The sequence below is a fragment of the Natator depressus genome, chromosome 2 (assembly GCF_965152275.1).
Source record: "Natator depressus isolate rNatDep1 chromosome 2, rNatDep2.hap1, whole genome shotgun sequence".
NCBI lineage: Eukaryota > Metazoa > Chordata > Testudines > Cheloniidae > Natator > Natator depressus.
Genome location: NC_134235.1, coordinates 4,619,957 through 4,635,099, shown reverse-complemented (window position 1 = coordinate 4,635,099; position 15,143 = coordinate 4,619,957). Strand labels below are relative to the sequence as shown.

General features: G+C 44.9%; 1 protein-coding gene across 1 annotated transcript in view; it reads right to left on the bottom strand.

The window, feature by feature from the left end:
* Positions 1-15,143, bottom strand: part of ZC3H3 (zinc finger CCCH-type containing 3) — a 344,144-nt gene that overhangs the window by 87,133 nt on the left and 241,868 nt on the right. Inside the window, exon 10 of the mRNA XM_074943734.1 lies at positions 8,017-8,148. Within this exon, the coding sequence (XP_074799835.1) occupies positions 8,017-8,148 (132 nt within the window). The remainder of the gene's footprint in view (positions 1-8,016; positions 8,149-15,143) is intronic.

Sequence of the window (15,143 nt, the reverse complement as noted above, 5' to 3'; positions counted from 1 at the left end):
ATGAGAGGGTTCGTTTTACTATTATACGGACCTGTGCTCAGTGCCAATGTTTCTAAGGGTAAAAGAAGTGCTTTACAAAACTTTATATGACTAGACATTTTTTCATGACTTCAAAAATTCAATTCATACTATTTGTATTTTTAAATTTCAACATTCCCTTGATGTGTGGCAAATTTATACAGTTGCCTCATGCTAGTATATGGGATTCAGGAAGTAAGATGGACTAGAAACAGGAAGTGAAAGTTATCAATCTAGCTTCATTCCCCAAGCCTAGTAAAGAGTAAGAAAAGTGAACAGGAGGGTGTGGTGCTTAATGATTAGAGAATTTGGAATTAAGATTCCTGAGTTCTAGCCCCAGCCCTAACAGACTCACCATTTGTAACCACACGAGCCAGTAAAGACTCTCCCTTCAGGCTGACCCATGGAAAGCCATGTTGAGTCCATCGTTCCCGAAAACTGCTCTCTGTATGCATGTCAGTTATAACGTCTAGCCTTTTCTATTTGTTTTTGCAACTGCACACAACTCAGAAGTGACCACAGAAGCTTTCATGATGTTTTGTTATCATGACCCCCATTAGTTCCTGATCCTTCAGCCTGATTTACACCCACGTAGAGTCCCACTGAAGTCAATTGGGCTTAGCATGGGTGTTGAAGTCTGTCTATGAAGATTTGATTTAAGACCTCAAACACATGCATGTGCAATATTTTTTATTCCAGTCACCATACCTTTTCTCCCGAGTCCATTCTACACAAAGCAATACACTGACAGACTGGCATTCTGCTCTGAATGGCATTTCACTCTAACAGGACTCAGCAGAACTTCACCGTAGTCCATTATTTTCAGGCACCCAGCACTCTGGCATCTGGCTTCTTGCTTTTGTGTTTAATTTAATTGTTCCCAATAGAGAGAAATAGCACTCAACCTCCAACCCCCTGCTTCACAGAAACCTGTCATAGGGAAACCCTCCTGCAGCTATGACCCATAGTCAAACAAGTAGCTGACCGAAAAGATATGGCTTTTGCCATGCTGAGAAGGCCGGTAAATACAGACTCTGGTCTCCAGTCCTCAAGAGCACACCTCTAAGAATCACTCAGCTGATGCCAGCTATCATGATGGGGCATGGAGAGAGGAGGTCTAGTTTCTAAGGTGGTACAGAGGGTAATATGGAGAGGGTCTCAATAATATCACAAAGCGTATAGTTAAGATACATACAGCATCGTGTTTACAGCTGATTGTACTATCAGATATAAGAGCTCCTCTCACCATAGGTGTTGGAACTAGGGCTTCTGAGGGTGCGATAGCACCCCCTGACTTGAAGTGGTTTCCATCAAATACAGGCTTCACAGTTTGGTTCAACGGCTCTCAGCACGCCCACTATACAAATTGTTCCAGCACCCCTGCCTATCACATGAAATCAGAAGAGAAAAGTATGTACAATTATACTGCCCCGACTGCTTAGCCACCACAGTATTTGTTTCTGTGCTCCCCTTTAGTAAGTTACATGTACACCCTAGCATGGGTCTTTCCACCACCGTGACTTAATGCCTTTGCTTTGTTAACTCCAGGACAGAGCAATTGGCTAGGACACCGAGATCCAGGTTCTAGACTCACTACTAATTCCATCCTGTACATTATTAATGGTGTGTATAAGGCTTATTAGGACTGGTGTGTACATTTGTATAAGAATTGTTCCATCTTCAACAGATCAGATGACTTCTAACCTCAACAAGTTACACTACTACAAAGGGGAAAACATGTTGGCAATTTGGGAAAGAAAGATTAGGGCTCCCTCATCCCATCTCATTTCTTAGCAGTTGCTGTTTAAGTCACAGTGCACAGATACTGTAAAACAACTGGCATAATTTTCATTAAAAGCTCATACACGTGTGCGCCGTGTGCGGCCCAAAGCTATAACCTGGGAGATGAGCAAAAGCTGAGCTTATCATCCTGAGTGTTCTGGAAGAAATTCTGAGAAGTACTTACGACAAGACACTGGAAACACCGTGCAATACAGTATAAATAAGAATGGACATTTTTATGGGCATCTCATAAAAATCAGAAGTGGAACTTCTTCAGTGGAACACTGTGCAGTACACATGGCTGCAGGGAAGAGCAGGAGAAGCCGCTTAGAACCTCACTACCCAAACAGCTAATTTTCTAATCACTGAAAACCCTTTTTAAAGTTTATTTTTACATGATGCTACATCAACTCCAACTCCACTTCCTTGCCTTGTCCTTTTACAGGTAAAATTGCAGACGGCTGGGCGATGCTGCATCTCGGACACAGAATGAGAAGCGATTTACTCCCGTCCTAAATTATTCAAAAGAAAAGGGACTGCGCATCTTTAACAAGCCATCATTTTATGAAGCAAGGTTAACATTTGTACTTGATTCAGTAGAAGATTATAAACTCTCTCGGGTCCATTTGAGGACTTTCTTCTTCGAGCAAAAGAAACAGACTCAGCACTTTTTATATTATTTAGAGAATAAAATTAACCCTCAATGGCCCAAGCTGGTATTACTCCTCTCCAGTTAAATATGGCACGCTCAGCAACTTCCCCCCATATATAATTACAGGCTGCTATCCATCATCTGTAGGAGAATGCTTTTCTGACACTCCAAAAATGACGCGGTAAGCACTTTTACTAATAGAATAAATATTCTAAATATCTCTTTTATATTTTCATTTAAATTGGAATATTTTAAAATAATTGTACACACAGTGCCTGGATGGCTAGTACTGCGTTTGGAGAGAGATTGCCAGATTACTTTATTTACATTTACTCTTCGCCCAGTCCCCTCCCTGTACTGCCACAAAATGTAATTAGGCAAAAGGTTAATTTATTAGCATTTTTCTCCTCTGCTGCTGATATTCTGCTCACTTTATAGCTTTTCCTTTTGGCTTTTCTTCCTCCCTTTTGATGGTTCTGCTTTGCAGTTGTCTCTCTTATGGAATCTGTATATTTCATGCTGCTTTAGCAAATCCATCAGGTACAATCCTATGTCACAGTCAAACCACCACATAGTCTGTGTGACAGTGCATGAGCCTGCTCCATTAATGGGGAAATAGATGGCCACATAGGTACTTAAATGGCTCCCTCCCCTCACTGTAGGATCTGAGAACCTGTTGGTCCAACTCTGCCTCTCTACTCCCGACAACAAAATGTCTCTCTACCCACACTCAAGAGAGAAGCCCACAACCACAGGTATGGGGTTATGCCCTGTGAGAAAATCAACTGGAGCCTTCGTCCCTGTCGGGCTGGACTCCACTTCTGCAGAAACAACAATCTCAGAGCAGAGCAGCAAATCTCTGGATTGTGGCCTTGTCTGAGAGAGCTGTAACCTCGACCAAAGGGCAGGAAACATGAAACAGGCCTCCTCAGGCTCCACTGCAGAGCAGCACATGTTCAAGTGTACAATGGCTAAGTCCCCAATGGATAGTAGCCTAAAATGTCAGGGAGAAAAACCTCTAAGACCAAGAAGTGTGTAAAGCCGTGCCTAGGCAAACATGTATCCATGTGTACCTATGAAATTCAATAAAATGTCACCCTACTGGGCTGGCGCCCTGAGGTTTGGAAGACCCAATATCAACAAATTACCACCTCATTAGTCGTTTGTTTTTCAGTCGAAGAGCCAGTGCAAAGCACTGTTTGCAAAGTTCCTGTCAGGTTTAAATCTGGTGTCCAGGTTCTCTAACTGGGAGAGGTAGCTTTTCCCTGAACGTCATACCTGACAGCACATACACCTCCTTTTTCATGAGCGAAAGCAGCCGTGGCGGGAGAAAAAGCCCTTTTGGAGGCACTTATCTGACATCTTTTCTCTACCAAAGGCTCACAAAATATGTCCTAATTATTATGGGGAAATTTCATGGACAGGAGTAGAGGACTTTTCTTGGCAGCCTAGAGGAACAGAAGCTAACTGAATAAGCACAGGATTTTACAGGACAGAATGACATAATGCAGACAGTGGTGAAATGGACTGTCAGAAAACCCACCGCAGTAGCTTAAGCTACAACAGAACGGGCAAACGGTTCAGATTCAGAGTGAAAGGGCTTAACAACGCGGGGGCTGGATGTATTTCAAAATCTGTGCCATTTCCAGCCAGACATTGTTTATTCTGTTTGCAAATTAAATGCCCAATTCTTTATGAACTATGACTTCCTGCTTCCAAAGCAGGGAGGGCTCTCACATGAGAACATCCTTGGAAAGTATGGTCTTGCCTAAAAGGGTCTGAGATGAGAACGAGAGGATGAGAAATGTCGGTTCATATCCTTGCTCCCCACAACTGTAAGAGATGGGAAGTGAAAGGGAAACAGTTATATTAAAAGATGAAGCAAAGCCCACAGAATTAATGCGAGTAGATTGAAGGGAACCTTAAACAAAGAAAGGCGATCTCTAGCAGATACCCATACATCTAGCTCTTGAGTTAGAAAGCCATAAGGGTTTAGTACTGCGGGAGGCACCCTGCAGTGTTCTACAAGGCTGGAGCTTGTGAAAATTTCTCCAATCCCACAAAGCGCCTGTTTGACAAGCAACATGACTGAATGGAAGGGAAAGGAACTGAGACACCTTACAACCAACCTGCCTTTCCCCGCCAACAAATCTTCAACAGCCACAGGCAACATTCTAAATGAGAGGGCTCTCTCAGAAAGACACATTTTCCGTCTAACGAACGTTGAACCTCAAACAGTTCAGAGGTTCAAGTTTCCCCAAACTGTGGCAAATCTATGGTCTAGAAATGCAGCTGGAAATTTTACAAGATCAGGCTCTCATCAGAATTTCAAGGACAGAAATACCATAGAAACGACCTCTTCTCTTAGCATGTCAGTATTTCTACTTCATGTCCCAGCTGAAGCTAACAAGTGCAGAAACAAGCATACCAAATTCTAAACAGAAGATGTTCCCTGAATAATTCTGAACTTCAAAAACAGCTTGGGGCAAGTTCTGGACAAATGATCAGGTCTGGTCTTATTTGAGTCCAAGTGTCCATCCTTGTTTGTCTGCCCCCTCCAGGCCAAAGTGCTAAATACCCAACGGGAAACCCGTGAGCCATGTTGAAAATGAAATCTGAAAACAGGAATCTCTTGATCACACAGATATGATGTTACCTCAATGTGGCATCAGTTTGAAGTCTACAACCTTTTAACAAATTAATACCTTATAGTTACAGAATGTGTGAGAGAATGTTGGTCTATTTCAGTACTTCCCAAGCCATGGTCCATGGACCACGAGTTATTCAGAGTCCTAGCTGGTCACATGGTACTGGCTCGCCTTATTTTCAGCTGCTATATCACTTTAAGAGCATCTATAGACATATTCAATATTTCCCTGATATTAATATCCCACAACTGCAGAAGTTTCCTGAGGAATATTATGGGATCAGAGGGGAGGGAGTCTCTTATAAATTATGTGATGACGACGGGAAGTGGGCACTGGCCTATGAGATGTTGGATGGGAGGAGCTGGAGTCCACGAGAGATGCTCTCTGTTGCAGAGTGGGTTAGACTACGGAAACGTTTGGGATCCCCTAGACCAGTGGTTCTCAAAACTAGGGATGCCACTTGTTCAGGGAAAGCCCCTGGCGGGCCGGGCTGGTTTGTTTACCCGCCGTGTCCACAGGTTTGGCCGATCGTGGCTCCCACTGGCTGTGGTTCACCGCTCCGGGCCAATGGGGGCTGCGGGAAGCGGTGCGTGCTGATGGATGTGCCAGCCGCCCTTCCCGCAGCCCCCATTGGCCTGGAGCGGCAAACTGTGGCCAGTGGGAGCCACGATCGGCCGAACCTGCGGATACGGCAGGTAAACAAACCGGCCCGCCAGGGGCTTTCCCTGAACAAGCGGTGCCCCTAGTTTGGGAACCACTGCCCTAGACTATAAGAGCCCTTATCTGGCAGGAGACTTTAAACTTCCAGAGGATTGAATACTGAGCTCACTGGTTTTATCACAGCTTATTCAGAAAGCTTTGATCACCCTGTTTAAAATTCACACATTCAATTGTGACACTTCTATCACAACCATTTTATTTTCTACAGCGTCCGCTGATTGATTTTTAATTTCTATTTCCATTAATCAAAAAGGACCAAAGTGCAGACCTTTAGGTAAGACTGAAGATCACGTGCATTTGTGAATGATCTTATAATTATTACTTTGTTAACAATAATTAGTTAGTTTTACACTGTCACTCTCATACTAGAGACCTGACTTAAATTCCTTTCTATTTTTGCGTCTGTAAATAGCTGCTGATACGATTTTGCAGGTGCAAATTCATTTGCAAATAACATAAGTTAAAAGTATTCGTGTCCGCATCCGTGCCTGCAATTAACACAGTAAATACAGTGTCATTGATGGCGCTTCAAAAGCACCTGCGAAATTGGACTCGGTTATTTGCTAGCACAAAGTGGAGGCCAAGGTAAGATGCCTTTTAAAAAGTGATTTGTGTAACTGAGCCATGTAATTGCAAAGACCCCATTGAAAATCACTGCAGCTTTTATCCAAAGCAGCAGCAGAATGAACAGAACTATGGTACAAGAAAAAAATGTAAAGCCATGTGTCTTGGCACAGTGGGGAAAGAGAAATACTGACTGCCTTTTTCACTTCGTTCAATCAAGCCATGTAACGTCCACAAAGAAAAGAAAGCTCTGTAAAACTGTGAAGCAGCCGAAGTTCCTGGTGACTATTCTAACCAACAGCACAATTTGGGTGAAGAGGAGCTATTCAGGCACAGAACTCTCCTGTGCATTGCCTGCGAGCACAGGTTTCCCTGAAGACCAGACGGGGCATCTCACTGACTCACACCGTCTCCAGTCAAGCCCTTTGAGCAGGTTTTGGGAGGAGCTCAACTTCCATCCCCAAAGCCAGGCATTTCTGCTATGCTCTGGCTTTACCAAGCAAATCTTCACAGCCTTGCCAAGGACAGCATGTGGAGAACAGATGTGATGCAGGCTCTATGTAACTGAGAAATTAAGCAGACTTTGGACCTGTGGGTAGCATACTCCTTAAGCAGCACAGACACACCGTGGAAAGTCTCAGAGTGGAAAGATGTCAGACCAAGCTCAACTTTTATTTCTATTGCATGATGCCCAAATCACTCCTTTTTAGACAGAAGTTTCTGAGACTTCTCCATGTCTCTCTGTAGGATGACCATGCATAGGGTCTACGCATAGGGTCATCAGCTGAAGTGTCAGGAGCTTGGGGACAGCTTTGCACATTCACTCTAGATATCTATGATGCCCCTTAGGGACCTCACTATGTCAATCTGATTAACATGGGAGGCATCCGGATAGGATGGCTATGGCCACCAGGACAAAACTGGCAGACAGATAGCTAGAAATGCAAGTTAAATTTCCCAGGTTCTATGATGTTTCACAACACTGAGTTTTCAGTGAGGAAGAGTGGCCTCAAAGAGACAGAGCTTCAGTCCTCACCTCTGCCACAGACCTCCTGTGGTGCCCTTGGCGAGTCACATAGAACCTCTATGCCTAGGTTCCCTGTCTGTAACGGAAGGAATAAAACCTCCCTTTCTCCCACCCCTTGTCTGTTTTATCTACTGAGATTGTCAGCTCTTCAGGGCAGGGACGGTCTCTTACTATACGTACAGCACCTTGCACAGTGCAGCACCGATCTCAGCTGGGCCCGTAGGTGCAACGGTAATACTACACCACCGACAACAAACAGCACTACGCGCTGAAGTTTTGCAGAACCCCACCCAGGTGGATCTGATAGGAGAATACGCCAATGGCACCACGCTGCAGCCCCTTTGCTTCTTTTCTTCGTGTGTAAGGAGACAAAGCCCTTCTGCCCACAAACCTTTTGAAATGCACAGGACTGCTGTTCATCATGTCCAGGTGTTCCACAGCTTTCAGCTCTACTACTCCCCTCGGCATCATAACCAGTGTGAAAAACAGCTTGTGGGTTACCAATATACCTACCTTCCCTCCTGCAGGGGCTCAGCAGCCGCGTATCAATCACGGCAGTCAACTGAAACCGAGAAAGAGGCACTGAGAGCTAGTCACCTATTTACCTTTTTGCCCAGGGGGCAGTAGCCTTTGAGGAAATCCTGGCACACTTCGGCTTTCCTGGACACGTAGACATGGCTGTAGGGACAGTCACTGTTGTTGCAGATTCCTTTCAGGAAGTATGAGCACACTGGCATCTGTAAGGGTAGAAGATGATCAAACTGTTGCCCCTCCCATGTAGATTAGGAGCCATTCCAAAACCCAGAACTGAAATAAAACCATGACACGCATAAAATAAAGAGATGCCTTTTGCCAGCCACTGATCCCGGGGGTATTTTTAGATCTTCTATCGGTCTCTTGCAACAGAACTCTCTGACATTACATGGTCCCAGTGTATACATGCAGGGGGCAAACACACTGCTTTAGCATCCTTCAGGCTAGCTCAGAATGGGGTGGAATTACTGAAATTTCATTCGTGGTGAAAAGTGCCACTTTACAACACAGTGAAGTGATAGGGGAGTCACTAATAAACTCAGACGTCACTGGTGGGGCCTTACTGGCACAGGCTCCGTGTCAGATTGAGCTTCCTTTCCCACCATAAAGCTGCCAAAGCTCCTGAGTAATCTTGAATTGGAGAGAAGCAGGTTGCTGCTCTCCAGATTCTTTCACTTTCAATGTTTTTGAGCAGAAGTCTCAGTGTCCGGGGCTTAAACTTCATTTTCAGGAAGCACTGAGTCCGGCATTCCCTGGAGATGGAACTTCAGGAACCTCAGACAGGTTGGTCCTATACAGAGGTTCTCAACCCAAGGGTCATGGCCCCCAGAGGGCTGAACCAGAGGCGTCTCACCTTGATCTTTCCTGTTGCTAATCAGGAATGAGGGGCTTGGCTAGACAGGAAAGGGCCCCATCAAGGGGTCTCAGGATGGAGAAGGTTGAGAATCACTCTTCTAACACATTTTTAATTTTTCTTTCACCAGCAACTGTCTCGCTTCAAACCCAGATTTCAGAACGGTTTTCCCTAGGTGTGCGACCTGGGGTGACCTAGGCCACTGGAAGTCTCTGTCTTGGCTAGAAAAGGAAGAGGATAACCACTATTGTGTATGTTTCTTTACTTTAAAAGGTGACCATGGAGCAGAATGCCATGGGGGAGAGTGAAAGGAAAAGGACTGGTCTGATTCTTTCCCTGGGGCTCTTCTCATTCTGCAATGATATACAAGTGTGTCAGACAACCGGTGCCTTAGATCTGCAGGCAGCTCTAGACAGAATACACATTCCAGAAGTCGCTATTTCCAGTCATTTTGCACTACTACAAGCAAAGTGAAACAGTGAGAAATCAAGGATCCTTATGGTCATGCCTCAAACCACAAACTTTACCTTCAGCCAGCTGTTATAATTAAAAACAGATTACCAGCCTGCTGTGATATTTCAGATTTTTCTCTACCGGCTACTGCATGCAACTTCCAAAACTGACTAGCCAGTTACAAATCTGGGCTTTTGCCCAGAAGAGAATTTAGCCCTTTGGATCTGTGCCGATCCCCTATTCGCAGATAGCAACGTGCAGTTTCCGAAGCTGCTGTTATGGTCCATTTGTTCTCCCGCCCGTGCTTTGCTCTTCATTCCTGATCACCCCCGCCCCCACCCCCCACACACAGCTCACCTAAATGCAAAATTTACTTACTGCACGGCAGCATATCAATCCCTCAGTTGAATCACGGATATCATCTTAGTCCTGCAGGTTCAAATATCCCCAACCCAATATTTACAATTCTGCAATAACTGCAGCTGATGTTCTATGGAAAAGTCCATTTCCCTGAAGGACAGATTAGGGTTTTCACTAAATGGGCTCACTTGAGTGAGAAACACAGAGGGGTGTGGGGGTGGGGAAGCATAAAGGAAAGAAAACAAAAGGGAAGAGTTTATTTTTAATTGTCTTTTAACTGCAGACATTAACATAAAGGACAAGGCTCTAGGGCTATCTTTTTTGTTGGTGGTGGTGTGACCATAAATGATTCCTTTAATGTAGTTTTTGATATAGAACCCAAATTAGCTCTAATAAAAAGGGATAATAAAGCCGGCTCTTATACAAAAATAAACTCCTCCTAGCTGTCAAGCCTGAACCATTATCAAGAGGAAGCCACATTCTCATTTCAATTAACCTTGTTTGCACCCCACTACGTCCACGCAAATAACAATAACATTAATTCAAGGCACTGGTGCGGGGCCTCCATATTAGACAGCTTTGAATATGTACATGCTTTGGAGCTGGCAGCTAATGAACCCGAAACTCAACGTGAATTTCCAAATTGCTCACAACAGAGTTTTGAAGCTCTATTAGGGAGAAAAATGCTGATTCTTTTAAGTTCCTCAAGGGGAAAAGCTGTTGTAACAGCAGCATGCCTCTGCCCAAGTCCTAGCCTCTCTCTAACCTCCATTCTCAAACCCATTCAGTCACACTTACTGTTCTCCCTAAATCATCAGGAAGAGGCAGGGCCTGCTTCTCCACACAGCACCACAACACGACACCAATTTCAGATCCACTCTTGATCAAGCTGGCTTTGTTCTGGATGCCTGCTCCTCAAAGGGGATCCCCTGGGTCCGATATATACATAATAGTTCACCAAAGGGTGGCAAGAAATGTCTCTACTGAAAGCCAGTAGCCCATTATACTCATTGCAAAATGTACGTACGGATACGATTTTAGAAGTTATGTATTTATCATGAAAATTATCTATCATGGAGTCAAGGCCCGTCACCAGGAGATGACATATCTCGGACAGGTTCCTTTCCGGCAGGAGATGCCAGACACTGATCTCCCTGTCTGGTCATATGTGTATTATCTGCCTCCCAGTGGAGGACTATCTGCATACTGAGCCAGGTGCCAGTCAATAAGTTGTGAAATCTACAAGAGAGAAAATCTATAGGAGGAAACAAAACAGTGGGGGAGGGAGGTGCCCTGTTTATGAATGAAGACAAAGGATGGGACTTGTATATCTTGAGATGCAGAGGAACACGCTGGGTCCTTCACTTAGGAGGCATGCTGTCCGTGTGTCTGTCTCATGGAAGAAGGATCTGTACCAAGCCTGGCTGTAAAAGGCTGCAAGGACTTAGGGTGAGCACTATTCTATAAGACATGAGAGTAGCTAGTTAACTAAATCTAGGTTATAGAATGTGTGTTATGATTTTATTTCATATGAAGCCATTTGTTTCCAGTACGTCTACTTGGTATCACTTGAATCTCTGTGCTTTGCTAAATAAACGTATACCTGTTTTCACTATAAACATTGTGATGTTACGCTCCATATTTTTCATAGAAACATTGTTATGATATGAATATGAAATAAATTAGATATGTTTTATGCAAGATGGATCATGTGAGATATCATTGGAAAGGTTATGATTTACTGAATGTGATTATCCAGTTTGTATGAATGTATCATTTCTGTATCTAAAGTTAGGAATATTGACTATGTAACCATTACAACTGTGTGTGTACTTGGGAAGCACCCACCAGACAGCAGGCTATCAGCCTTGATGGGCCATTAGGAAGAAACCATAAGACTCTGAAGATACTAATCTCTCTCCTTCCTGAGAAGCTGGTACTTTGTTTTGACACTACAAGGTCAGGTGGTCATGTCACCTTGTACTAAACACCACCTTGGACTTCTAGTGATTTTCCACTAAGGGGGGAGGGGAAGGTGTCAAGACTGGGAAACAAAAGGTTCCCACCTTATGTAAATCCTATTTAAGGATGGGAAGTAAGTTGATCTTGGTTCACTCTTCACTGAACCCCCACCCAGGATGACAGCTGGAAAGATCTGAGAAACAAAGACATGGGGGTGGGAGAGTTGAGCCCAGGCTGGAAAAGGGATCTGGTCTGTGAATATGGTGTCTGAAGATTTAAGTTGCAAGCAGGGTAGCTAACCTTCAAAAATTTCTGCATCCTGCCCAAAAGCAACATTTAGGGTGAGAAATTACTTCTTGAAACCAGTCTCTAAGATCTTAAGCTTAGTATGAGTGGTTTGTTTTATTTGCTTAGTAATCTGCTTTGTTCTGTCTGCTATCCCTTATAATCATGTAAAATCTGCCTTTTGTAGTTAATAAACCTGTTTTTGTTTATTATAAAAGCCAGTTTGTGCAATTTATAATGGGGCGGGGGGAAGAAGTTGTGCATATCTTCCTTCATATTGAGGGAGTGGGCAAATTTATGAGCTTACGGTGTATAGATTTCTCTACGGCGTAAGACATTATTATTTTGGGTGTACTTTCCAGAGGGAAGCTTCACTTGAGTGCTGGGCAATTTCCTAGCTGAGTCTTCTCAGAGAGAGAGACTGTGTGTCCCTGTCCGTCCGTCCAGAGGCTGCAGAGCCTGATTCAGCAAAACAGGGAGGGAGCCCAGGCTAGTGGAGCAGGCAGGCTCAGTGAAACCCCAGGATATCAGGTGGCATCCCAGACGGGGTGGGGGGTCCAACCCATCACAAACATATCTAAGGGCTGCATGTTAAGCGGAGCGGTGATCTGAGGTGGAACTGGTGAGCTGGGGTGCACTGTTTCTTTTGAAGCAGCAAATCTGTGAACACTGTGAGGGTCTAGCACACCAGGGGCTGGATGCTCCAGGGAGATGCTCAGAGGTTGGTGTGCACCAATTGCTAACCAGTAGAGAGAGAGCAGGGCTGGTGAGGCCTACAGGGGAGTGCTTGTATTGCCCGTGGCTAGTGGAGCTGGAGAGTTGACCCCTGACAGGCAGGCACAGACAAGGCTTCCGCACGCTAAGGGCAGGTGGTAGTGAGGTGCCTCCCAGCCCTGGACAGACCTGAAGTGTCACACCTGCCCACCATGAGGCACAAAGGTCTGGACAAATTTTGAGCAGAAGGTTAATAAAAATGGTTCTGGTTATTTGTTCTGCAGAGGCCTGTCACTGTGCACCACACGATGAGTCAGCAAAAACGGTCTAATTAACTCTCTAGGTATTTCTGCGGCCGTATTATCAGAGCATCTCACAATAATTAATAGAGCAACTTTTGCTACACCCCTCTGGGGTACAGAAGGTTGCCCCCCTTTTACAGAGGGGGAACAGAGGCATAAAGCAGATGAAGTGATTTGCCGCAGGTCACACAGGAAGTCTGTGCCAGAGCCACAGACTGAACCCAGGTATCCTGAATCCCAGCCCCATGCCCTAACCACTAGCCCATTCTTCCACCGCTGGGTAAGGCCCCCAAGGAGATTTCACGTTACCTCAGACGAATACGGGACAACGGCTCACATGTGAAAATGAGCAAGGCTCCTCTGGTGGGGCCCTGAGCTTCTCGCTCCCACTCAGAAAAACAAAAGATAAATCAGAGTAAAATAAAGGGAATAGTTGCAAAATCCCATGCACCATTCCCAGCCATTAGACTGCTTCTTATCTGGTAAACAACCAACAATGCGCTAAGGTGCTTTCAACAGAACAGCTCCTTCCACATGAAGGATACAAACAGAGCAACTGCTCCACTGTCCCGAGAATATCGTGCACGTTCCACTAGGGGGTTCCAGAGCTGCAGTAACTTTTCCACTGACTAGCTGGTCAGCTGCAGCAAAGGACCAACGGGCGCTTTCTTACAACGCACAGCAGCATCCGCTGAACATGCTGACCTAGAGCTGCCACCGGAGATGTCAGCAGGTAAAGGAATGCTCCGCTCAGTTTGCCAAACTGGTGGATTTTCAAGGGCTTAAGCAGCCTGGATTTGTGCACCTGTTCTCCTGCAAAGCTACGTGAGCTTTACGCAGATAGAGGTAGAACGAGATATAAAATCCATGTGCTCAAACACACCACGTACTGGGCACGTTAAAAATACCTTCTGTGCACAGACAACGCCAGGGCATGCTCCCTCTACGGACACACGCTCCTGCGTATGAATATTAATGACAGATATTTTGGAGCACTGACAAGCCTGAGTTACAGTAAACCACATTACCTGCCCTCGTCCTTGTGCTCTTACACTCACTCATGCTAAGGGGAACCATCAGAGGAGACATACTACCCCATGTGAGCTGGTGGGTTAGGTGCATTTGGGAGCATCAGTGGCTGAGAGTGGTTAGTGATTTCTTGATAATAGCCATGAATGCCTACCAGTAACAGCCGCAAACTACGTGGCACAACAGGGAGGCAAGGCTAGGCTTTAACATGTGAAGGTGGAAAATGGATGTAGTGGAGGGGGGAGGGAGGGCAAGGGGGAAAGAATCTTATTACCCTACAATTTAGGATGATTTACACTGATTTCCTGGCAATTTACTCTAGAAGAATCTGCCCAGTGATCAACCCCTGATCTGATATGGATAGAGTCGAGTACCTCTTCACCCACACCCTGCTTGGAAGTTAACAATGCCAAGAGAAAGTCACATTATCAACAAACAAAAGCTCAGCTCCAACAGTTAAAACAATAAATAACCACCCAAAATTGCTCATTTGAACAGCAAGTGGAATTTGCCCTGCCTGGTTATAGCAAAGCCTCCAAGCAGTAGAAAACCACTTTCCTTCCTTTGCTGAATGAATTCACCTGTCTCTTTCTTTGGGTTTGTATTTGATAAATGAGGCTAACATCACCTTTGCTAGTAATCACACAGGTTAACAGGAAGCTACAGAAGTGAATGCCAGAGTCGCCTCTTGCTTTGGGGAGCCTGCTCCCTGCAGCCATAAATCACAGTGAATGGGCTCTGAACTCAGCAAAGAAGGCTGTTTCTCTTCCAGCCCACACCAACTACAAGATGGCAACCGGTGACCTTTGAACCATTTAAGGGAGACTAATGCTGGGGACAGTCACTTTCCCCCTTTGGTAGCACAATGGACATTTTTGGAAATGTACTTACAATATTGGTTTTTCAGATGTACAGGAAACCCTGCATGCTGGATACTCCTCTATGTCCAAGGCTCACTGCTATGACAGTTACTGCTTCTGGGTGTAGAGAAGGCTTTGCTAACACAGGTGGGTAAACTACCCCAGTAAAGGAAACCTACAGGTGGTGGACAAAGTCCAACAGAAACCTACAAATCTGTTCTTCTATCAGGGCACTATTTTGTGGGAATGATCTTGCCACCTTTTCTCACACAAACTCCCTTTCAAGTCATTCCGCTCTCTAACACCTGAATACTATTTATTTCTAAATCAAAAAATGCCAGCTGCCCAGCACTCAGGAGTAGGAGGGGAGGGAGGAGTTT